The sequence below is a fragment of the Lissotriton helveticus genome, chromosome 7, assembly GCF_964261635.1.
Source record: "Lissotriton helveticus chromosome 7, aLisHel1.1, whole genome shotgun sequence".
Classification (NCBI taxonomy): Eukaryota; Metazoa; Chordata; class Amphibia; order Caudata; family Salamandridae; genus Lissotriton; species Lissotriton helveticus.
This window is the reverse complement of record NC_136068.1, coordinates 827,398,150-827,423,255: the sequence shown is the minus strand read 5'-3', so window position 1 is coordinate 827,423,255 and position 25,106 is coordinate 827,398,150. Positions and strand designations below refer to the sequence as shown.

General features: G+C 44.6%; 1 protein-coding gene across 2 annotated transcripts; it reads left to right on the top strand.

The window, feature by feature from the left end:
* Window positions 1-1,774: 1,774 nt before the first annotated feature.
* Window positions 1,775-22,539, top strand: LOC144769253 (dual specificity protein kinase CLK4-like). Of its 2 annotated transcripts, none has more exons than XM_078653314.1 (13): window positions 1,775-1,927; window positions 2,627-2,793; window positions 4,489-4,702; window positions 5,574-5,664; window positions 6,009-6,075; window positions 14,381-14,497; window positions 14,595-14,761; window positions 14,868-14,962; window positions 15,974-16,103; window positions 16,363-16,445; window positions 17,163-17,242; window positions 18,684-18,774; window positions 22,230-22,539. In XM_078653314.1, exons 2-13 carry the CDS (start codon window positions 2,627-2,629, stop codon window positions 22,368-22,370), a joined length of 1,443 nt encoding a protein of 480 aa, XP_078509440.1. In that variant the 5' UTR covers window positions 1,775-1,927; the 3' UTR covers window positions 22,371-22,539. The 2 variants fall into 2 exon arrangements, with proteins under 2 accessions (XP_078509440.1, XP_078509439.1); XM_078653313.1 differs by having other exon boundaries at window positions 1,789-1,927; window positions 14,595-14,776.
* Window positions 22,540-25,106: the final 2,567 nt, after the last annotated feature.

The following is a 25,106-nucleotide window of genomic DNA, read 5'->3' as shown; positions in this document are numbered from 1 at the left end:
TCAGTAGAGGAGCTCTCATGGAGTCAATCCAGGGGCCGTTGTTGCTTCGGCAGGGTTACTGTGGAGCCGGTCGACAAAGTTGAATACCAGGAAGTGGTGTGTCACGAGGGGTGTGATGTGGTAGCAAGGGGCCAATCTGGATGTGGTGAAGGGGCGGGGCCGGGGAGGGGAGTGGAAAAAGGGGAGCCTGGCTCTGTATAACAAGCAAATATTTTATTCAAACTGCTGAAGTAAAAAAAACTCTAGCAACTGAATAATATTTATGGAAACAACAAACCTTTGCAAGTCGATGGTTTTCATAAAGTTGTTTTTAAGGAGGGAAGAGAGGGGAGGGGGGAGGAGAAATGCGAGACGGCGGGAAGGGGGCAGACATGGCGGGGAGGGGGCGGAGCGGGGGAGAGGGTGTGTGTGTTGTTAGGAGGGCATTGCGAAATGTGAGACGGCGGGAAGGGGAGGGGGCGGAGCGGGTAAACAAAGACGGACGTGCACGCGCTTTTAAGGTCAATGCGCATGCGCATAAGCTCAATGCGCATGCGCATTGACCTTAAAAGTCACGGGCACTGCAAGGAATCGCCACGATTCCTTGCAGTGTGGATAAAGAGTGGATAAGTCGCAATACTCTCGCTTGCTCGATGCGCATGCGCATCGACAGGCGAGACCTAAAAAGTGATTCCTTGTCAGGCTTCTGCAGACAGGGTCTTGTCCTGTGTGGCTCGGAGTATGCACTGCCAGTCACATACTCCTGCAGGCCAGTGCACAACACATTTGTCATACTTTTTCTGCCTGCCATAGCTTTTCTCTGTGCTCCTGAGGTAAGCAAAGAAAACCAGGTATTTTTATTTAGTCCCAGCACATGAAAATAGACTAGATTCAGACCTCAATAGAAGTCAATAGGAGAAATACATTCTCCCGATTATCTAGAAACAAATCTCTCACGTTCCTCTTCTAAAATGTTGGCATGTGTATGGTACCCAGCTCACCTTGCCTGCCACGGTGTGATTTTAGCTTCTCATCGGGTGATCGTGTGAAGGGAGCCAAAATCATGTGACACACCTTTATTTTATTTATTTATGCGTTTTTACATAGCGCGGACTTTACCCGAAGGTCTCAGAGCACTTCACAACAGGAACAGTAATGATATATGGAGAAAATTACAAGTGAACAAATTACAAAGGCAAACGTTAAGTTACAGGAAGCAAAAGTGACAATTGTGAGCAAACTAAATACAAGAGGTAGCACAGGAGGAAAAAGTAAACATGTGTGCAAGTTACAAAAGCTTGGGACCGCCCTATTGCCAGTAGGGCGCAGGGCAAGATGTTTCACAGGGCCTGAGGAACTGAAGTCAAATACTAGCTTTATTCGTATTCCAAGCTCTCATACCGAGGCGACGACACCAAAGGCGCACTCTAGAATGTTCAATGTGGAATACACCATCGAGGGGAAGCATGTACCACTAGGCTTAAGGGGAACAAGGTGAATGAAAAGAGGAACTTAATATTATAAATATATCATTGTACTAAAAATAACATAGAACGGCCTTTTCGGTAAGGCGTCTCTGCTGTTCATGTCGCTAACCACCCACCAGTCGCTGTATTGTTTTGCAACGATCTCCTTTCTCCGACGTTGCTAAGGTTGAAATTCTACCGAAGTACTTCTTCGATATCTATGACGCTGCAGTAGTGTGCCCCCACCCCCTCCTTGTATGGGCAACACAAACAGGAAGCGTATGACGTCTAGCAGTGAAAGACAATGAGCGTACACGCAATCACGTAGCATAATCGTCGCCGTCTTCTCGAAGACAGTCCGATAGACGCCATTTCAAGGTTGTCGTTTGACAGGGCTGGTTGGTGGTTTGGGAGCTGGCAGAGCAGAACATTTAGTTTATTTTTTTTTCGGATTAAAAAAGTGGCATTTGCTGGTACGCAAGGTAAGGGTTAGTTTTTGCTGTCAACGTACATTGTTGCAGTAACGGTTGTATTATTTATTTGGGGAAATACCGAAATTGCGCTTTTGTCGTCCTCTGTTACTTCTGTGAGCAGGCAACGAAGGACTCTGAAAATATTATGTTCACAGTATAAGTTTTCCCGAGAATTTTTTGTTTATGTCGCTTTTCTTTGCTTTCCCGGGGCGGGAGCGGTCGACTGACTGTATGGACGCGCACAAGATGGCCGTCTATTGCTTGCTGTGTAAAGAAACGTCCGCCATGTTGGGGTTCGCCCGAATTAGCTTTGACAAAATGGCGTCGTGTTTGATCGATTTCGGATTTGAGCAAAATGTTATCACTTTGTAAAGTAATGTAGTAAAGAGGACATTTACGTGGACTCTGCTTTTTTTTTAAACGTCGGCTCGTTAAGGTATTATGTATTGACGATATATTAAGTGTTCTAAGAGCGCTCGCTGGCTAAGAGATAGTGGGTAATACGTCGGAACAGTACAGCCTTTTTCAAAGTTATAAGTATTTTCGATGCGTTTTTGTACGTTAAAATACTCGGAATCACGACCACTTCAGCATGGTCAAGTTTAAGTTAAGTTCATTTAAATTACTCTACTATTTTCTGTTACGAGCTATTATGAGACGTGGATGTCTTATTTACTTGCTAAAATTTGCATTTTACTTTTCTTTAAGATGCGGCACTCCAAGCGAGTTTATTGTCCAGAAGAAGTGGATGACCGTGAAAGTCTAGATTATAGAAGACACGGAAGCAGCCATAAACGAAAGAGGAGGTCTCACAGTAGTACACGAGAAAATAAGCTTCGCAAGCGTAGTGTTGATGATGTAAAGTCTTCCGAAAGGTAAGTTTAAACACCAGTTGGCGTCATCCAGGCATCTACCTGTCACACAAGGAAGTGTTTGGGTCATGTTTAATCTGAATGGTGGGCGTATTCGATGTTTTGACCTATACATCGATCAGTTTGTCGAGGTTATCCGCCTTCGTGTGTTTTAGTTACCGAGTGTTATAGGGGGCAGGTTATTTAAAATGCGTTTTCTTTAACACCGTATATGTTTCGCATGTATAATTGTATGCTACGGGAAAGGGTGTTATCGTTGCCATGACGTAATGTATGCGGTTAGACTTTCACGAGGCCTTTTCTGCAGGCTACGTTTGTCTGTCGCATCATTGAAACAGAGTGCATGAGTGGTGTGACCTGATGCTGTAAAACATGTCGGTAGGTGGTTAGATATGTGGTCTCTCGTGTAGGCGGCTGATGAACTTAAACACGTAAGTAAAACAAACCTGAACAGGTGTACTTTCAGTGCTCTTTGTAGGCAGGTAGACATTCGCTGTCTCCCAGATATGACTATGGTCATTCCCAGAATTGTAATGGCCTTTTTATTAGGATTTGCCTACGGGCAGCTTTTAGTCGAGCGCCGTTAATTACATATTGAGAAATACCAACGCTTGTAGTGGAACTGTTGGTTATCCTAATGATTGTCCTTTTTTTGGCACTCATTTGCTTGCTTAATATATAACGGCTTTCCTTTCTCGTGCTATGATACTCCCTGCGGCCACCGCTTATTTGCTGGCCTATTTTTCTATGACGTGTATCCCGACACCACGCCACGTCAGGGTGCATGTATTTTGCTGTTTACGTTGTGTGCTGCTCTCCCCTCTCAGACCCGCGGCTACATGGTCGATTTAAATGTTCATCCGCCCCCCCCCCCCCCTCCTAACAGTTGACACTAGTCTATCTGCCGACTCATCTGGGGGAGGGACGTAAGTTTGCATCTGTCCTGTAGGCAGTGTATAGAATCGTACTGGTGTCGGGTCTATATTTGAGCATCCAATATCTCGCTGTCAAGTACAGGTATTCAGAGGAAGAGATGGGTTGTTGTCTTGAGGAGATTGAGCATGGGCTGGTCTGTTCAACATATTGGTAGGGCTTTTAAGTATAAACGCTCTCGCAACCCTGAGTTGTAATATATTAATTGTATTAGCCATATAGTTGCATTCCAGTGTGCGAATGTCTGTGCCCGCCTTATCGGTGCATTTTAAAGTCTCGCCCACTAGATATCGGATGCAGCGTTACCTTGGCGAACACATCCTTGTCACGTTGCTCTTAACACCCCCCCCCCCCCCCCCCCCCCAACGCTTCCGTGATGTTTTATTCGCCATGCGGTCAAGGCATGGTTAAACTCCTGACGCTCAAAAACAGGGCTACCCCCTATTTTGCCAGCTTGCATTGAATGCCAAGGCTGTTACTAAACTGGCGTGTTGATGCATGTCTCCAATGGAGGGAGGACATTTCGAGAATATGTAACCCCCCCCCTCCCCCGCTCTCTTTATCCCAGTTTTACCAGTCCATTTGAATAGTAACTGAAACGTTCCTTCTATCTCCTCTGGATCTCTCCCCACCCCCTTAAGACTGCAGAGCCGATAATACCTTCTAAGGAAACAAAGCTCTTTTGATGAAAATAGACAGGAGTGTGGCAGAGAAACTAGTCAGGAGTGTCTTTAGTAATACAGATGTGTATTCGTTTGCTTGTAGTCATTATTTGTGCATCAGGTCCATGAATGAGAGGGATTGCCACGACCGGAGGTATGTTGAGTACCGAAAGAATATCTACAAAGAAAAGTTGGAAGATGATCATCATGATGGGTACCATACACATGGCAGCAAATCGTCTGGCCGAAGCGGGCGAAGCAGTCGTCATAAAAGAAAACATAGAAAGGATGATAGCACCAGCCGTCCTCTGCACACGGTATGGCGATGTTTTTGTACTTCGCTGTGTTTTTAGTGTCAAAAACTATTGACATTAGACCATGCTTAATTTCCCGGTATTTCTGGATGTTCGTGGTGAGCACAGCACCAATTTAGCTTTTACTTACTACTAGTGAGCCCAGCACCAATTTAGCGTTTTCTTCCTGCTAGTGAACTAATAGCAAATTCAGTAATTTATTATACACAGCTGCTAACGCCAATTGAGAAGCAATCGTGACACATTTTCATGGCTTAAATTTGATATAGAATCGATTGTTTTTAAAGGCCTTGATGGCTGTTTTTAAAGGCCTTGATGGCTGTTTCTTAGTGTGGGAGCAGGGCGTGTTGTAATCGGCTAAGCGCACCATATGCCGAGTTAATAATGTTAGTAGGATTCAATGTATGCTGATAGCCAGAACTAAAGTATTTAAAGTTCAGTTTTCAAATTTAAAACTTTAATGCTGTCGTGATTTTTATTAACATAGTTATGAATGCCATGGCAGTTCCAAATTAAATTGATGTTATTTTTTAAAATGTCCTTTAAATATTCGCGAGAACACTGTAGATAAAGTCCAGTGCCTCAAATTTACTGTTTTTTAAAATGTTGTTGCTTTGAAAAAAAATATTTTGAAGAATCTTATCTGAAAATTTGTTCCTTGCCATGTTTTTCTTCTGTAACATAAACTGTGTGCCCTGTGAATTTCTGGGGACTGAATTTGAAATGGCTCCTGCCAACTGTTCGTGGCCTGGTGCGTTATCTGAATGCCCGAATATCTCCCCGCTGAATGATTGAATTACGTGTTCTGCCCTGAATTCACACTGGTATATTGATTGGCTGGACGATCTTGGTGGCGCCCACTTGACGTTTCCAGAAGAGGCACCGCAGGAAAAGATCCAGGAGTGTAGAGGATGATGAGGAGGGTCATCTGGTCTGTCAAAGTGGAGACGTGCTAAAAGCAAGATGTATAGAATATTTTTTCAACACTTTATATCTATTATGACAGAATAGAATGTTTAGATTAGAATTTAGGGTGTTTTGGGAAGGATTTTTTTTAATTTTCTTACTTTAAAAGCATTTGTGCTTCGTAAAATTAACTATCAATTGCACTCTAGACTAAGATTAGGGCCAGTTAGTTTTATACCTTTTTAATAAATAACGTAAAATAAACTGATTCTAGCGCTGATATTTAAATTTAACTTTCGTTTATTTCAGCCTAGAATACATACATTGATAGCATTTTTTTAAGTATCGTGCATTATTGTATTACATAAACGTCAGAATCACTGAATGCGCTTTCTGTTTATAGATGAAATTATCGCCACTTTGGGAGAAGGTGCCTTTGGGAAAGTAGTGGAATGTGTTGATCGCGTGGGGTAAGTTTGTGTAAATCTCCACCAAAGACCTGCAGTAGTTACTGTTATAATAATCACCATCCTAAGTAGTACTTTGTTATGCCTCTTTGCAACCCTTATACAAGAGTAACGTTTCATTTGTAAATCAGTTTGACCTGTCTCCTGTTAGTTTTGCTCTGAATGTGCCCTGCGCGTGGTTGTGGGTATTCACAACTATGGTAATAAGTGTACTTTACAAGTTGCAGTGTGGTAACCTTTGACTCCACAATCGTAATTAGACTATTCTGATAGATACATCTGCCGTGTAGATTCCTCACCTTGTGAATATCCCCCTTGCGTCAGCAACATTCGGAAATTCTTTTGTAGCTTCGCGCCGACGTGGATCCGGACGTCACAGAGGCACGGCATCGCACGCGACCTCGCTGACGTCACCGGCGCCTATAACAGGCCCACGCCGGCGTGATGACATCAGTTCCCTTTTTTCCGCGTCGTCGACGCTAACGGTTTTCAGGGATCGTATAGTAGCTTCCAGTAACTTTGTTACTATTTCTTCGTATTTGTGTCTTTCTTACTTTTTCTTCGAGATGTCGTCGAAGAAGACGGGATTTAAAGCCTGCGGCGAGTGTGGCAAGACCATGTCAATCACCGACCCCCACGAATGCTGTGTATGGTGTTTGAGCTCGGACCACGATGTCGAGGACTGTTCCTGTTGTAAAAAGATGACTCCAAAAGCCTTAAGAGAGAGGGAGACAAAGCTTCTTATGGCGAAACTCAAGAGCAAAAAAGCTAAGAAGTCGTCAAAATCTCGATCTCGTCGGTCGAGGTCTCGTTCGAGGTCACTCTCGGAGTCATCATCAGCACACGCTTCGAAGTCTTCAAAGAAGAAACACAGAAGGAAGTCCCATGAGTCACGTCATCACTCTGGGAAGGACTCTAGCTCGAAACCTAAGTCCCAGATCAAGCTCGTGTGTAAAGAAGTGGAGATTTCGGAATCGGAACATGAGGCTGTGCATCCAGTTTCACCCGAGCCTCAGGAACAGGTCCAATCTCCAATTCCATCAAATCCTTCTGGTCAGGAGGATGAAGGTGAGGAGCAGGGGGCTGGTGGAGCCGAAGTTCCGGCACCCGATGGTTCATCGGCTCCGGCGCCCGAGGAAGAGGTCGACGTCGTATCGACTCCGCCTCCCCGGGAACATCCGAGAGGTCCGTATCCTGAGTTTCCGACTCTAGGTCAGGATCCTTCCCAGTTCCTGAACGCCATGTATGGTGTGTATTCAAGGGCAATGTTCCCGTCTGGTGCACCTGTTGGTCCCACGGGTCCTATGGCCTTTAATCTAGGGGTTCCGCAGGCTTATGCCCCTGCACCCTTCATGCCGGCTCTACCGCCGCATTGGCATTTTCCGACACCACCGGTGTCGTCGACGCCGAAGCGCACGACGCCGGCTCCATCGACGCCGATACCCGTGACTCCGAGGCAGGATTCTGTCCGACCTCGTGTCGAGAAGCCTCATCCGACGCCGGCAGCGACTCCGTCGGAGTCGATTCCGAATCCTTTAACTTCAATTGTGAAAGAAAGGTCTCGGAGAAAGGCCCAGAGACTTTTAGAAGAGGAAAAATATGGGTATTCTGACACTGAGGAAGGAGAATTACAGGATTCTGAGGATCCCTTTGATGAGTTGGGTGAAGCCAGTGGTCTTGAACTGTCACCTGAATGGGAGTTGGCTTCTGTATCGAATGCTCCATCTAAGGATGTGGTGCCTTACCACACTGTAATTAAGAAGGCAGCGAGTTTACTAAATATAACTCTGCCTACAGCTGATTATAAACCCAATATTTTAACTGAGGTACTTCATTCACCCTCATCTGTGATTGAGCCTATGTTACCATTCAACGAGGCGTTGTCTGAACCTGTCTATGAGGTCTGGAAGAAACCCTTGACTGCTCCAGCGGTTTCTAAAACGGTGGCAAGAAGATATAGAGCTGCACCGGATGACCCTGCATTTTTGACAACGCATCCTCTTCCTGAGAGTTTAGTAGTGCAGGCTGCCTGTTCTAAGAAATCTGCTGGGGCATTTCCACAGGTTCCTGGAGACAAGGAATCCAGGAAACAGGACCAAAATGCTAAAAAGGTTTTTTCATCAGCCAGCATGGCATTGAAGTCAACCAATGCTACGTGTTTGATGGGGAGATATATCCATGCTTTGATGGACTCTGTCAAACAACTCATTCCTAAGGTTCCTGAGGATGACAGGAAGGATTTTCAAGAGGTAATCTCGGACACCCAAGCGGCTGCGAGACAGGTCATCCAGAGTGGTTTGGACACTGCAGACTCGGTGAGGAAGGAGAATTACAGGATTCTGAGGATCCCTTTGATGAGTTGGGTGAAGCCAGTGGTCTTGAACTGTCACCTGAATGGGAGTTGGCTTCTGTATCGAATGCTCCATCTAAGGATGTGGTGCCTTACCACACTGTAATTAAGAAGGCAGCGAGTTTACTAAATATAACTCTGCCTACAGCTGATTATAAACCCAATATTTTAACTGAGGTACTTCATTCACCCTCATCTGTGATTGAGCCTATGTTACCATTCAACGAGGCGTTGTCTGAACCTGTCTGAGGTCTGGAAGAAACCCTTGACTGCTCCAGCGGTTTCTAAAACGGTGGCAAGAAGATATAGAGCTGCACCGGATGACCCTGCATTTTTGACAACGCATCCTCTTCCCGAGAGTTTAGTAGTGCAGGCTGCCTGTTCTAAGAAATCTGCTGGGGCATTTCCACAGGTTCCTGGAGACAAGGAATCCAGGAAACAGGACCAAAATGCTAAAAAGGTTTTTTCATCAGCCAGCATGGCATTGAAGTCAACCAATGCTACGTGTTTGATGGGGAGATATATCCATGCTTTGATGGACTCTGTCAAACAACTCATTCCTAAGGTTCCTGAGGATGACAGGAAGGATTTTCAAGAGGTAATCTCGGACACCCAAGCGGCTGCGAGACAGGTCATCCAGAGTGGTTTGGACACTGCAGCCTCGGTGGCAAGAGTCATCGGTTCCTCTGTGGCTACTAGGAGAGCGGCTTGGCTCAAATCTTCAGAGTTTTCTGCTGATGTACAGTCTGCTTTAATGGACTTACCCTTTGATGGTTCAGGTCTGTTTGGAAAGAAGGCTGATACTGCCTTGGAACGTTTTAAGGACAGTAGGGCCACTGCTAAATCTTTAGGCCTTCAATCCAGAGGTACTACCGGAAGACGTTTCAGAGGATTTGGCCGATCTTCCTTTCGATCTTACAGATCATTCCATTCCAGCAGCAGCAGCCTCAGCAGCAGAACACGCTGTACAAGTCGTACAGAGGCAGACAAAGACCCCGTCCTAGAGGTCGTCAAGCTTCCTCCTCCTCCCCTTCCCAACCCCCGGCCAACGCAGCAAAGCAGCCCTAGATCCGCCATTCCGGATCATGTGGGCCCAGTAGGGGGTCGGCTTACTCATTTTCTACAAGATTGGGAATTTATAACATCGGATCTTGTAGAGAATGGGTATGCTCTTCCTTTCCAGGAATTCCCTCCCAATTACCCTCCTTGCCAGGGTTATTGTTCAGAAGACCACCTGCTTCTCTTGCAGGAAGAAGTCCTGGCATTGTTTCGAAAGGGTGCAATAGAGGTGGTTCCAGAGCAGGAGAGGGGTCAGGGGTGCTACTCCCGGTATTTCCTGATCCCCAAGAAAGATGGCAGACTTCGGCCAATCCTGGACCTCAGGATTTTGAACCTTTACCTGAAGCAGGAAAAGTTCAAAATGCTCACTCTTGCACAGGTTCTTCAGGCGCTGTTGGAAGAGGACTGGATGGTGTCGATCGACTTGCAAGATGCGTATTTTCATATTCCCATCTTGAAGTCTCACAGAAAGTATCTCCGTTTCACGGTTGGGTCACAGCATTACCAGTTTGTGGTCCTTCCGTTTGGCCTTACTACTGCACCTCGAGTCTTCACCAAGGTGATGGCAGTTGTGGCAGCTCATCTCAGGAGAACGGGGATTCATGTATTTCCGTATCTAGACGACTGGCTGATCAAAGCGGAGTCGCCAGAGAAGGTGCTCCATCATCTGCAAGAGACAACTCAGTTGTTGCACAGGTTGGGTTTTTCGATAAATGTACCCAAGTCTCACCTGGTGCCCTCACAGCGCAACCTGTTCATAGGTGCGGTACTGGACACAACCGTATGTCGTGCATTCCCTCCCCCTCAAAGAATTCGCGACATACGGGAGATGATTCCTTTATTTTACAATGGAGCGGTCGTTCCAGTCCTGAAGGTCCTTCGCCTACTCGGTCTGGCTTCATGCATTCTGTTGGTCAACCATGCACGCTGGCACATGAGGGCACTCCAGTGGTGCCTCCGCAGGCAGTGGTATCAGCACAACGGAGATCTCGGGGAGTCAGTGAGGATCTCCAGGGAAGCTGCAGCGGATCTGTCTTGGTGGAGCGTGGAAGGCAATCTGTCACAAGGAAAGCCTTTTCAACTTCCTCCAGCGGTGGCCACAGTGATAACGGATGCATCCACTCTCGGGTGGGGTGCTCATCTGGGAGACCTGGAGGTCAAGGGTCTTTGGTCTCCAGAAGAAAGGTTGCTTCACATCAACCTTCTAGAATTGCGGGCGATACGTTTGGTGCTCAAGGCCTTCCTCCCTTCCCTTCGCGGTCAGTCAGTCCAGGTCCTGACTGACAACACGACCGCGATGTGGTACATCAACAAGCAGGGAGGAGTGGGGTCGCAGTGTCTCTGCAGAGAGGCTCTGCGCCTCTGGTCCTGGGTTCAGGACCATCAGATTTGTCTGATGGCAAATCATCTGGCCGGGGTTCTGAACGTTCGTGCAGACAGTCTGTCGGCAGTTCTCTGCCGATCACGAGTGAAGGCTTCACCCGGAGGTGGTTCACGACATCTTTCAGATGTGGGGGACACCTCGGGTGGACCTGTTCGCCACTCACGAGAATGCTCACTGCCTGTCATTCTGCAGTCTCCAGTATCCGATGCAAGGAGCCTTGGGGGACGCGTTTCAGTTGAGTTGAACTCGCAGCTCCTTTACGCGTTTCCTCCCATACCCTTGATTCCTCGGGTTCTGAGGAAGATTCGCCAAGACCGGGCCCAAGTCATATTGATTGGCCAAGAAGGGTGTGGTATTCAGACCTTCTCCACCTCTCCTCTCACCCGCCGCTCCGTCTCCCTTACAGGGCAGATCTCCTCTCTCAGATGGAGGGGCAGGTTCTACACCCCCACCTCCAGACCTTACACCTTCATGCCTGGAGATTGAGCGGGGCAACCTGATTTCTTTTTCTCTCCCTCACGATGTGGTGGATGTCATTTTGTCGGCCAGGCGTGACTCCACTAAGTCCATCTATTCTTATAGGTGGTCTAAATTTGTTGTTTGGTGCAGGGAGAAGTCTATAGACCCTTTGAGGTCCCATTTATCTGATGTGCTCCAGTTTGCCCTTTCCCTGGCCCAGCAGGGGCTTGCTGTTGCCACGGTGAAGGGATATCTGTCTGCGCTGTCGGCATTTATCTGTATGCCTGACCAGCCTTCTCTTTTTAAGTCTCCTATTGTTTTAAGGTTTCTGAAGGGCCTTACTAATAGGTTCCCTCCTACACCCTTTGTTGTGCCTCAGTGGGATTTGAATTTGGTTTTGACATTTTTGATGGGTGCTCCTTTTGAGCCTCTTCATAAGTGTCCCATGAGGCTTCTGACTTTGAAAACGGTTTTTCTTGTTGCAATCACCTCGGCAAGGAGGGTAAGTGAGCTTCAAGCTCTTAGTTCCAAGCCCCCATTCCTGACCATTCATGCTGAACGAATGGTTCTTAGGACCAGGGCTGCTTTTCTGCCTAAGGTGGTGACTCCTTTCCACCTTGGTCAATCCATTACCCTTCCTACCTTTTATCCTCCCCCTCACCCTTCCAAGGAGGAGGAGAGATTACACCGTCTTGACCCCAAGAGGGCGGTGTCTTTTTACTTGGACAGGACTAAAGACTGTCGAGTGGACGACCAGCTCTTCGTTGGCTTTGCTGGCTGCAAGAAGGGAAGAGCGGTCCATAAGAGGACTCTGTCGAGGTGGATCGTGCTCTGCATTAAGATCTGCTACTCTTTGGCTGGTAAGGACCCTCCAGAGGGTATTAGAGCACATTCGACTAGAGCAAAGTCTGCATCATCTGCTTTGTCTAGAGGTGTACCTGTTGAAGACATTTGCAGAGCCGCGACTTGGGCCTCCCTCCACACTTTCGCGAAGCACTACTGCTTGGATACCGAGGTGAGGAGGGACGGCCACTTCGCGCGCTCTGTCCTCCAAGATTTCCTGGTATAGCAGAGTGGACACCCTCCTCCGGGAGTGGGGACTGCTGTGGGACTCTATTCACAAGGTGAGGAATCCACACGGCAGATGTATCTATCAGAAGAACAAGTTACTTACCTTCGGTAACGCTTTTTCTGGTAGATACTATATCTGCCTGTGGATTCCTCACTGACCCACCCGCCTCCCCGTTGTCCACTCTTCTATGCCAGAGTTTCTATGATGTGTTATTTTATTGTCATGGAAATGTTTATTTCAAATGTTATTGCATTTGCTTCACACTGTGTGTTACCTTGTTTCTATACTACGTATACTGTGTATATTTCTACTATCATCGGTCCGTCCGTGTGCCTCGATGGCACGGAAAAAAGGGCGGAACTGATGTCATCACGCCGGCGTGGGCCTGTTATAGGCGCCGGTGACGTCAGCGAGGTCGCGTGCGATGCCGTGCCTCTGTGACGTCCGGATCCACGTCGGCGCGATGCTACAAAAGAATTTCCGAATGTTGCTGACGCAAGGGGGATATTCACAAGGTGAGGAATCCACATGCAGATATAGTATCTACCAGAAAAAGCGTTACCGAAGGTAAGTAACTTGTTCATTTGGTCTATACTTCAAGTGCTACCTGTCAGGCTATCCAGGCGTTGGCAGGGTCCAGTTGATTTGCCTAGTCTCCAGGAACTTCCAGAACACAGGGAAAAGTTGGGAGGTCCATAGATAACGGGCAGCTTGTTCAAAGTCTTTTCTGCAGGGTAGGAGGAGCGACCTCTGCATCTGGTTTGAGGGATGACGGTTAGAGAGTTGGAGGGGGGTGTCTGGTGTGCTGATTAAAGTTCAGGCAGTGGTTTAAGTATGTGGGTCTGCAGTCGTGTAGGACCTTGTATGCATGAGTCAGGAGCTTGAACTGGCGTTTTCTGATGATGTCATCTAGAGAGATTCAGAATGGCTGCATGCAGCGTTCTGTATGGTCTAGTAGTCGGAGATGATCTGCAATCCCCGTGTAGAGCATTGCTGTAGACCAGTCGGCTAGACATGAGGGCCTTTGTTGACGTGCGTCTTGAGGTAGCCATTCGAATATCTTGCAAAGCATGCAGGGGGTTGTAGAAGTCAGAGGAGGAGACTATTTGCCTGAGTCATTCTGGTTATCCCTGAAAGACGACTAGGTTCCTAGCATGGTCAGTGGGGGTAGGGAGAAGTCTGAGTTCTGATGGCCCCCAGGATGCGTCCCATGAGGAGCTCGCTTTTCGTTTACTAAATCATTCTTAACTGAGCTTCGGCCAGTTGTCTTTCAGTCAGTTGGCCACATTTGTCATGCATTTTAGAAATTGGTCTTGGTTGTGCATTTGGAAATGTGATGTTGGCTTAGGATATGGTGACTGGGTTTTGGCTGTGCTGTCCTGAGGGGTATTACGTTTTGAAGAGGGTAGAGATGAGTGAGTATCCTTGTGGTACTCCACAGGTGATTTCCTTGGGTTGTGGGTGGGCCCTCCACGTTCTTGTGGTGAGGAAACGGACGATCCATCTGAGAGGTGTAGGCAGATCAGAGCTGCAGTCTGCTCGGTCAGGTAGGACTAGGATGATCTACAAAAGTTTGCATTTAATGTGATTATGCTGGGTTTCTTTTGCTTTTTTGCAGGTCGTTAAATAGTAAACTTTGTAGAGGAAAGATTCCGTACTTTCATATGTATTTAAGTGCAATCAAGTTGCTTTTCTACATAAAATGTACGTTGGCGCCGCGGGGGAGGAGGTGTGGCGCCGCGGCCAGGGCGACTGACGCTGGAATCTGGGGACCACGGTTCGATCCCCGGCTCCGGCGGCAGGTCAGCCCAGCACCATGTGACTCTGGGCAATAGCTCGCTTAATCTTCCCGACGGCCCCCCAGCGCCTAGAGACCCTTACGGGTGATTGTGCGCTTTACAAATGTGGACTATAAATGTGTATTTTTTTTTTATTTGACTACCTAGGACATGAGTATATATGCATATTTTCTTTTCATTTAAAGGGGTGGTGTACATGTTGCAGTGAAAATTATTAAAAACGTTGATAGATACCGTGAGGCGGCCCATTCAGAAATCCGAGTTTTGGAGCATTTGAACAGCCGAGATCCAAAGAATAAGTAGTAAGTGTTTATGTACTGTCCGTGAAATAACTAATTTTGCCTACAGGATATCTTTACAAAACGTACTTACAATTTATTTTTATTTTTTTTCCCCCAGCTTATGTGTCCAGATGTTAGAATGGTTCGACCATCATGGCCATATTTGCATTGTCTTCGAGTTGCTGGGACTAAGTACTTACGATTTCATTAAAGAAAATAGTTTTTTGCCGTTTAGCATTGACCAGATTCGGAGCATGGCACATCAAATTTGCAAATCTGTTAATTGTAAGTACCTTTCTTGTAGGAGTTTTATACTTTTTTTTTTTTTTTTTTTTTTTTTTTTTTTTTTTACAATCGCTAATATGCCTTTTTTTTCTATTTCCACTTTTAGTTCTGCACCATAATAAACTGACGCACACCGATCTGAAGCCCGAAAATATATTATTTATCCAGTCGGATTATGTTGTGCATTACAATGCAAAAATGGTGAGCATGTATAGGGGTTTGAAAGCTGAACATTTGATTTTTGTGTATATGTACATGTTTGTCACTGCGCCTTTAATATTGAACCCTTTTGGGGTGTGCTTTTGGCAGTGCAAATGTTCTCTGGCTAGTACTCACGCCAACCATTGGCTTAATCATCTTCCATACTTTGTCTAGAGACTGTCAATACTTGTTATGGTGGTTCTTGGTGGTGTATTCCTCTTAATGTTGGTGGTTTGGATGTATTCCATCTCCACTTTAATGCTTCATTACGATGAGAGGCTGATTTTTACCCGCTTTTGCTTGCTCCTTCCTGCTGTTAACATTTCATACTTGAGCCTATTAAACCCATATCACTATTGGCATGACTATATGCTTGTTAGCATGCTTGAAACTTGTAATAAACTCTTGACCATTAATAGCACAAATTAACAAGTAATGCCACATCATGGGCATCTCGGTTATGCATAGTAGAATGGCATTTTTGCAATATTGATGTTTAACTACGGTCTAAGCTGAGCAGAATGTATATTCCCTCATTAAAATCACTTGATTGAACTCTGGTTATTACCCCGCCAGTTTATTTTTTTCGTGCATATACATTGGGATTTTCAGCTTTTAATTAAAGCTTTTTAACACTCTGGTTTAGCATGGCTCTTCCACATCCTTTGACCATTTCTCATTGTGTCCCAAAATTCTTCTTTTTTTCCCACTTGTTTTAAACGCCTCATCGGGTAGGAAGCGCAACTTACATTTCATTCAAACCCTGGTGTCCAACATGCAGAAAAAGCTTTAAAGAGTAATCTAAAAATTCCACCAAGGTTCTCCATCATATATTTCATATTGCCAAGGAAAGTTCACTGAAGGAAATCAAGGCGGTGAAAGCTAGCAAGTGAATGGAGCATTCGGTCTCAGTAATGCAACTGAATATTGTGATCTAAACAAGTACATTTTCTGGGAGCAAAATGGATTGCTTTGAACTCGTTAACCTTTGTACTTTTTTTTCCCTGTTAGAAGCGTGATGAGCGAACATTAAAGAACAGCGACATTAAAGTTGTCGACTTCGGAAGTGCTACCTATGATGATGAACACCACAGTACTTTGGTATCCACGAGACATTACAGAGCTCCAGAAGTTATTTTAGGTTGGTGTAAAAGCAACTTGTGTTGTGGTATAATCAGAAGCCTACGTCTATTGAGTTTTCATTCTATTAGGAGTTGAATTCGTATTGGCTGGGGCAGCATTAAATATTTGTATCCAGTTGTCCACCTTGTACCATGAGGAGTTGTACATAAGTTTTGTAGCAACTAGTTGCGAGATTCATTTGCGTTGCTCAACCAATGAATGGGCTAATTGTGTGCACAAATGGTGGTTAACTTTTTTTTTCTTTATTTCCTCCTTAGAACTTGGTTGGACGCAATCATGTGATGTTTGGAGCATTGGATGTATTCTAGTTGAATACTATATCGGCTTGACCGTTTTTCAGGTAGCAACTCCTTCACTGTAAATATTGTGTGGTATTTTCTGCATCTTAACCCCTTGCCTGCTCATGACGAGCTCAGCTCGTCATGAGTTGTGCCGCTCGCACGCTGATTACGAGCTGAGCTCGTCATGTAACGCAGCTTTTAGAAAAAAAACCGCACAGCGCAAAAATAACCGCCGCACGCATGCGGTTAAGAGTCGGGAGCGGTTTCCCCACAGCAACTGCAAGTTTCTTAAATCCCTTAAGGGTATCCCACCAACTGGATGGCAGTGATACTCTGCTGCTGCCAGCAACTTTCGAAATTTGCACTGTAATTGAAATGCAGTAGCAGTGTTACTTGATGCTTGAAAACATTACCCAATGGCAATGAAAATCTGCTTCTTCAACGGTGCCCATTCTCTAGATCGCTAAGATCAAGTACTCGCTAATTGACTGCCACTTGATGTCTGTGTGCAACACATCTTCCTTTAAATTGCAGTCTCATTCTCCTTTATTCAGTCCGTCTGTTGATAAGTAGTTAAATATTCAATTGTTTAGTTCCATCTTGCAAGTTAAGTGGGAAAAATACATGGTACCTTAGACTTGGGTGAAAATAGTCTTGTTTTGTTAGTGCGTCAAACCTAATTTTAGCACTCATGGCTTCTTGGGTGTAACGTGTGCTTAATACTTCCGTTTTGTTACCTGCCTGCTAATATTGCATTTTATGATTGTCTTTTTCAGACGCATGACAGTAAGGAGCACCTTGCAATGATGGAGAGAATATTGGGCCCAATACCAACTCATATGGTAAAGAAAACTCGGTAAGAAAAAGCGTTCATGGATTTAAAGAGTATTATGGATTGTTTCTTTTTTTTTTAATTGAATGTTTGGTTCTTGCTCTGCTTTATTACCTAGTAAAGAAAATGAAATATAGCACCAAATAAAGTTATTCTTTGTTAAATGTGTCCCTAAAATGACTTTCAGAAATAGTCAGTTTACATTCTTTTAGTTTATTAAGCCACAGCCTTTCAATACCATCTTGCAATCTCAACAAATTTGTTATACATCAGCATAAACAAAAGGTTGAAAGGGGGTCCTTTAACATCAGTGCTGCATGGCGTTTTGAATATGCAGCGCCGACCTACAGTAATCACACAGCCAGAAACAAAAGCTGTTACTGTAGTCACCTAGTCATCTCCCACCTCAAATTAAGGTGCGTGGGAGGTGGGGGCTAAAATTGCTCCAGAACCATGTATTTGCTGGGAAGCATGGGATTGGGTGGTGGCAGAGCGCAGCTTCAAAATTTAGCACCAAACACGTCTTCCCAGCTCTGTAATGCAGTGCTGGTTTGCAGGGCCATGGTATTTTTGTGGCAGGCTTTTAGTGCTGGTCTCTTAAAAAACAAAACTACATTTTGCTTGACTAAAGCAAATGCACCATCAAAGCAAGACATTGCAGTAAGCGGAGTTGCTTCCCAGGTCCTCTCTGCATGTCCCAAATACGTATTTAGCAACCAGGCAGCTGCTCTCTGGCAGGCTTCGCCCTAAAAGTGGACTTCGGTCACTTGCAGGCCAGAAGTGGGAACTGTACCTGCTTGAATATCATTACTTGTGATTTACTGTGAATAGTGCAGTTCTTGGGTTGAGCCTGGGCTGCGCATGCTCTGCGTGGCATGCTGTATTCAACTTGCACCGCCCCCACTCCACCCATATTTGTTGTTGGCTTGTAATTGTCCTTTGTAAATGATGACTTCTGATTCATTAATAGCTTGACTTTCCAGGCAGACTGGGACAATGGCAGCCCTTTCATTGAAATAAAATAGTACTTGGATTTACATAAGTTTAAGCTATTGGCATTGTAAATGACTGGCTTTTGTGTTAATTATCAACATATAAATTAAAAAGCAGTCATTTACAATGCCAAATGCGAGACTATTGCAAATGCTTGTTACAGCTGTGTGAATTGCAGTCGAAAGTTAAGAATCTTACAATGAGCAGACCAGACAGCCTGTCCATGACAATCTTTATAGTGACTTTAAAGATTGTTCTATGTATTAGGTAAAGTTTTATTAAGATGCAAAATCTACTCTTGTGCTCATGTCTGAAAGAATCTGACCGCTCCTCAGAGGGATGGTTTCATTTGAGCAAATTGATGGAGAAGGATGGCTCAAACGGGCTTTAACCAATTTACTAAATAGTTTTTATTCTGATCTCCTAGGCAGTGTGGAAATCATGTTTGTAATGAATGTCAAATTCGTTGCAGGAAACGAAAATATTTTCATCATGAACGACTAGACTGGGATGAGCATACATCGGCAGGTCGATATGTCAAGAGGCGTTGTAAGCCATTGAAGGTATCTGTCTTGTTATGGGTGGAGTTTTTGCCTTCTTTTGTATAACCGAGCCAATTTTTTAGTAAAATGCAGGTTGATTGTGAACCTGCTGGTTTAGTCTGTACCTTCAGTGCTACATATCTTTACCCCGACCCTACCTGAAAGGGTGATCTAGCATTTTAGGGTGATCTAGTTGTGAGCACTATTCTGTTTTCTCACTCTCTGATCAACTCTTTCGGTACTCTAATTGAAATGACATTCCTTACGAAGGTGCCCTTGAGGGTAGCCCAGCATTTTTATTTCTAAATGAAATATGGTTCTCTGCTGTTTCATAAATATTGTAACAACTGGTATATTAATCACGTATGTCTGAGCACATGTTAAATCATAGATAAAAGCAGAGAAACAGCACAGAAAATGTAAAGTACATTTTTTTAATGGTCTTTCCTCTGCTTTTACGCGTATAGTTTTGAAAGTAACGCACACGATGCATTTTGTATCACCCCTCATCAGCCAGGCTAGTTTGAATCCACTGTGTGGCACAGTGAGCCCAGGACAACATCTGTGCATACCCAGCGCAGTTATGGAGAGCAAGCTAAAGACACACATGATTAACGGATTGCTGAACAAATCTAACATTTCTCCCTCAGTTGATCTGGGTTAAATCCATTTTTGTTTTGCTCACAATGCCACACCAGTTTAGATCCAGCCGGGCTTGACTTCCATGGGGAGCAAGGTCAAGACTGATTTGCATATGGTAAGGTTTAAACTGGATTGGCATGAAGAAAAACTATGGATTCAACCCAGATGTGGTACTGTGGTGCATTTTTGATTTGATCAGCATTCCGTCCATCAGTTTTCACTGTGAGCACCAGCTGCTAGAGGGCTGACTGTACTTGTATCTCGTGGATCTTTGGGTGCTATTCTCTAGATGTTTGCTCGCCTTACCTGACACTCAACCTCCTTATAATTCAGAAAGGATGTGCCATTGATAGAGATCGCAGGTCACCCGACCAATATTTTCACTACTTATGTTTCGGGCCCATATATTTCATTTCACCATATATACTTTGATCAGATGACCTTACAATCTACTACCAATAATTGTGGGTCCCTTTCGGTGACTTCCAGTGTACCCAACTTACCATCCACCGTTATGGGTACCTATGACCACGATGGGTCAGGGAGCTAGCTGTAAAAGGAAAGGCAGCAAAATACAAAACCCAACATTAAAACCTTTACCTTTTCATAAAATGACCACGGACAACTGAAGTTTTAAAAGTTTATCTTAGATTTCAGATTCTGCAATCATACAGTTTATAGTAATGAGGCAATCTATAATCAGAATAACGAAGAGCACATAACCATATAGGAAGAGTATACAGGCAACCATCTAACCCTATAATGAGGGAATTCAGAAATAACGGAAATGGAATTCAAGGGAGTGTACTTAATGCTAGGAATTTTATGCACGTATTAGGAATTTTATCAATGGGTCATATTTCGAGAGAAGACACCAGGGAAAACCTATACATCTATGGAAAGATAGAAAAATGCAACACTCTATAATTCTAACGTTATTACTTCAATTCAGTATTTAAGAGAAATTTGTAAAACATATTTAATTCATAAACAGTATGGAAAGATTTATACTAAAAAGGCAGGGGAACATAGGAACACGCCATGAAAGTAAATGCAAATAACTTTATGATATGCAATGGTTGCGAAAAAGCATGGAAAATTATCATATGCGAAGTATGTCTTTATTGAAGCAAAGACAGAAAATAGAAAGGTGCAGTTTTAGAGTTTTCGGCAAGATATTTACCTAGACTGGTGTGAAAACCAACCCTGGCCACGGGTCAGTTAAGGACAGGAGATACCCCAAGGAATAGCAGTCATCAATGGGACAGCAGGTGCAGTATGGACACCTCAGGACAGGAAACCCAGATTAGGATCAGGACAGGACCACCAGGATACGACCAGCACCCGCAGTTCGGAAGCAACGCCTGCGCTCCACCCTCTCTGCAGCTATCAGTCAGAACCCCGATTGGGTTAGCGAACTCCCCAGCAAAGTGCTCCGCCAGCACTTAAGGTTTGGTAAAACCTTAGTCTATGGTCCAATTCGGACAGTGCTCCGCAGCTCTCTGTAAATTCAGTCACCTATTGAGTGCGTTGGGTCAGTGACAGGTCAGCTATTCGGACAAGTCGGACAAATTCCCTAGGTGAACCTAGGCTAGATATACTGTTTTGGGACAGTGTACCACCCCCCAAATGTTGCAAAGTGTCAGAATCCCCAATTTCAATTGGTCCTAAGGTAGGATTTGGTTAACACACCAATCAGAACATTGTAAGACCTATTTTGCATTCTAAGGTGCCGCCTAGCAAGATTGGGGTTCCCACGAGAAGTTGCACTGAATACAATGGAAAGAAATGCAATGTATACAATAGAGTACAATCTAGTCCCTCTTGCTGGGTGAAGGTGCATCTTCCCATGCAGGCTTTGGCAGGAACCTTCTTTGGCTTGGTTTCAATGCCACCTCATCACGGCTGGTCCTGCGCAGTACTGCCCTCCAAGATGGACTCCCAAGCCCCCATCACCCCTCAGTGCCGAGGATACGTGAAAAGTAAGCGAAAACAAATTAGCACATAGAAATAAAGGAATGTATTACATGTCATGATTTCACACTTCAGGTTTATCATAAAAAAATATACTATGCAATTACGGGTAAGTGCTACACATAACGACACGATGAGCAATAGCACAAGCTTCACTTCTTTATCACATTAAGCTGCCATTTTATGGCGATTACGCATGCGCACCCTTTCCCTCCAAAACTATCTCTACGTGAAGTCACGTGAGTGTGACTGACGCATGCGCAGAAGAGGAAAGTCAAGCAGCGGCCATTTTAGGAACCAGGATTAATCGTATTAGTAAAACACATAGGCAAGCATCTCTATGATACCCATGCACATTCAAAATACATAAATTAGTAAAACGAACAATTGAAGTTACGAGATTGTAATAGATTTTCCGAGGTTCTTGACTCGAGCAAGTCGCGATGCGAAATCTTGCTCTATCACCATGACCAAGGGCTTGTAGCCTGTATAGGTTTTTAAAAAAAGCAATAAAGAAAAAGCTAGGTTAAGCAGAGGTGCTGAATTCTGTGGTTTCAAATCAGTGGCCTTCTATATTAGAATCCATACATGTTGCTCTATGGATGGATGGTTATTTAGCAGATGTTTTGATCCACAGGCCAGTTGTCCTGAGCCTTTGACTTATGGCAAAAGTATCTAACACTTGTAGGATGTTTTTTTTCCGAGAGAAAAAATACGCAGAATTCTAAAAATCCTCTTTTAGTATTGTTTTTCTCACATTCAAGCCAATTCGTGTGCAAATCAGCAACAAAAATAATGAACATTTTGTCAATGGTCTCGTCAAGTTAAAAATCCTTCTTTTTTTTGTTGTATTTTTACAGGAATTTATGCAGTCTCATGATCCGGAACATGAAAAGCTGTTTGACCTGGTTAGCAGAATGCTGGAGTATGATCCAGCTAAAAGGATTACATTGGATGAAGCACTGAAACATCCGTTCTTTGAGTCATTAAAAAAAGAATAACCAGTGTTCTTTTGTTGTTTATATTTCTCCAGAGAAGTTTCATTGGCTGTGTCAGTCAGATATATTTTTAAATTATTTGTACATTTATTGTAAATATAAAGATTTTGTATTGCTGACGTGTAATTGTAAAATGGTGTCATCCTGGCAATAAATCTAACCTAAATCTGAATTGTTTCCAAGGCCTGATAGTTTTGTTACTCTACTTCCCCTGGAGTACAGCTAGGAAGCAGACTGACCCCTGCTATATCAACTGAATAAAAGGAACCATCACAGAATGTAAAAAAGAAACCAAAAACCTAAGAACAGTACCCAAAAATAATCAATTATCTCTTTAATATTCCTATGCCTGATGTAGATTGGAGCCCCCTGTTCACTCAGCATTTTCTTTGCCTGCCTGTTTCTTAAAATGTTTTTTTTTTTTTTGCTGTAGGTAAAAATACCTAATTAAGCAGCTGTAGATGCTCTGCATAATCTTGCCATCCAGTGTTGGCCTCCGAGGGTTCAGAGTTTCTACTCCGATAAAATCTGGCAATGCGCATGGGCACTGACTCCATTTTTTGTTTTTCTCTCTGGTTTGGGCATGTATCGATTGTGCTCCCTGACTTGATCATTTATTTGGCCCTGCATTGTTGAGTCTTCAACTCTGTCGCTTGGAAACCTTCCTTTTTAGTTGTCCCTTTCTGCTTTCTTCGCCTGCTTTGGCAACTTGCCATAGACTGGCCTTCTACGCTGGGTTCTGTTCAGCTCCCATATTTGCCATAGGAAAATAAGGGCTAGAGGGTAATAGAATGGTTGCTCATATAACACCTTTCATAGGGCTGTGGGGCACAAGGGTTTAGGATGCCCTTGAGCATAACAAACTATAAATCCTGAGTAAGTACCCCTTGGACTAAAAGTTCCCATAGTTATGTGGGTAAGTGTGGATACAGATTATGAAACCTGACCAGTCAAAGGAGCTCCCAGCACTATCCATTTTCAGTATTTTTATTTTAGCGTTTATTTTCTAGCGCGTCTCCCCCCTGAATGTGTTTCCTGCTTCGTCGCTTCATCCTAGTCAGTTTACCCCGAAGGAGTATAAGTCTTAAGGCCTCCTGACAATTCAAAGAACTGCAGTTCAGGTTCTCCTAATTTCTTGTGCCAGATCTCGACACACCGCGTTAACACCTGCCTGTTTGGCAATGCGTGCCCCTCTAATTATCTTGAAGGCTTCCCATACGATAGCCCTCGCTATTTCAACTGTCTGTTCAAAATATGCCGGAATTGCTGTTCTGATATCCTCCTTGAACACCTGATCTGTTAAGCCGCCACTCTGAAGTCTCCAATTAATTCAGTAAATATGCAAAAACCTGTTTTACTTTTTGCTGTTCATTAAGGACTCCTGTTCCAAGTAAGTACTTCAAGAGAATGCATGGTGGTAAAAAGCAGGGATATTGGAGCCATAAATGCCAATCTTCAAGGCCGATGTAACCACCATTGGGGTGTCTGACTGATTATTAGTCCATAAGGCTAAACATAATCTCAACATCTGAAATCCCACACCCCTTCCACTGCGGCTACCCAATCGAGCCAAATTTGCCATACCAACCCTAGGATGCTTGTTTCCAGTCCAGAAAGGACCTGCCCTGGACTTTTTCCATTGGGCACAGTCTTGACTGAATTGCATATCACTGGGTCCAAACTGGAATGGCATGGTGAGCAAAATACAATGCATTTAGGCCAAGAACTCTGGGGTGAATGTATGACCGTGTTCTGAATTCTGTCCAATTGTTCTGTAGTAGGGGATCTGTGTATAGTCATAATCTAGTGAATAGTCCCGCCCATGTGCGTGGATCCCGGAGCAATAAAAAATCTCTTGAACTGTCTTCATTGCAATCTTGCATAGACACGAGAAAATTAAAGACAATAATGCAGCCTGTACCTACAAGGCTATACTGTCCAGTACTTCAGCTAGAAATGCCAAGGATATAACCTCAATAACACATTCGGTCAAGTTTCACCCATCGAAACTTTCCTCCCCAAATCCTTGGAATGATCGAGGAAGGAAGGGACAGACAAGCCTCCATAGGCTGCCATTATGTCTGGAAAAGGGATATCGTGCCTTTAAGGAACTCTGGAGACCCTCGGTATCCCAGCATGCTCCGCCCCTTCCTTTTACTTTCAGTTCTTTTTTCCGGCTCCTGCTAGCAGGACCCTGGGGCATCGAGCTACCCCTTTTTTGGTTTGTTTTTTTCCTACAAATTGCACTTTTAAGGTGTTGGGGTGTGTTCACTCGACGTGTTTTTGCCTTGTCTCATCTTTACTGGAGTTTCTCTGGTGTTTTGACTGCTCTTATATCAAATATGCCTGCCTTATTTGATAAATGCCCTGAGTGCTCTTGGAAAAAGGCAAAATCAGATTCTCACAGGGTGTGCAGCCTTCTCATGTTCCTGAGGAGTGTGATATCTGTCTCCAGTTCCCTGAAAGGACCCTGAAGGACGGGGAGAAGACAAGGCTCCAAGGTTTGGAGCAGAGAAGGCAGCAAGGACAAGGTGGGTCGGGGCATGAAGGGGCTCCTTCCTCTGCCCGTGCTTAGGCCTGTGGGGGGGCTCCCCAGTAAGGAAAACGCCACCGGTCGAAGTCTATGGCCTCTGTGTCGAAAGGAATGACCAGTCTGTTCCCCGTCTCCCCAGGGCTCTGGGTCGAAGCGCCGTCGACGGGACTGACGTCAAGACCTCAGACGAGGGCGACGTCGAGGAC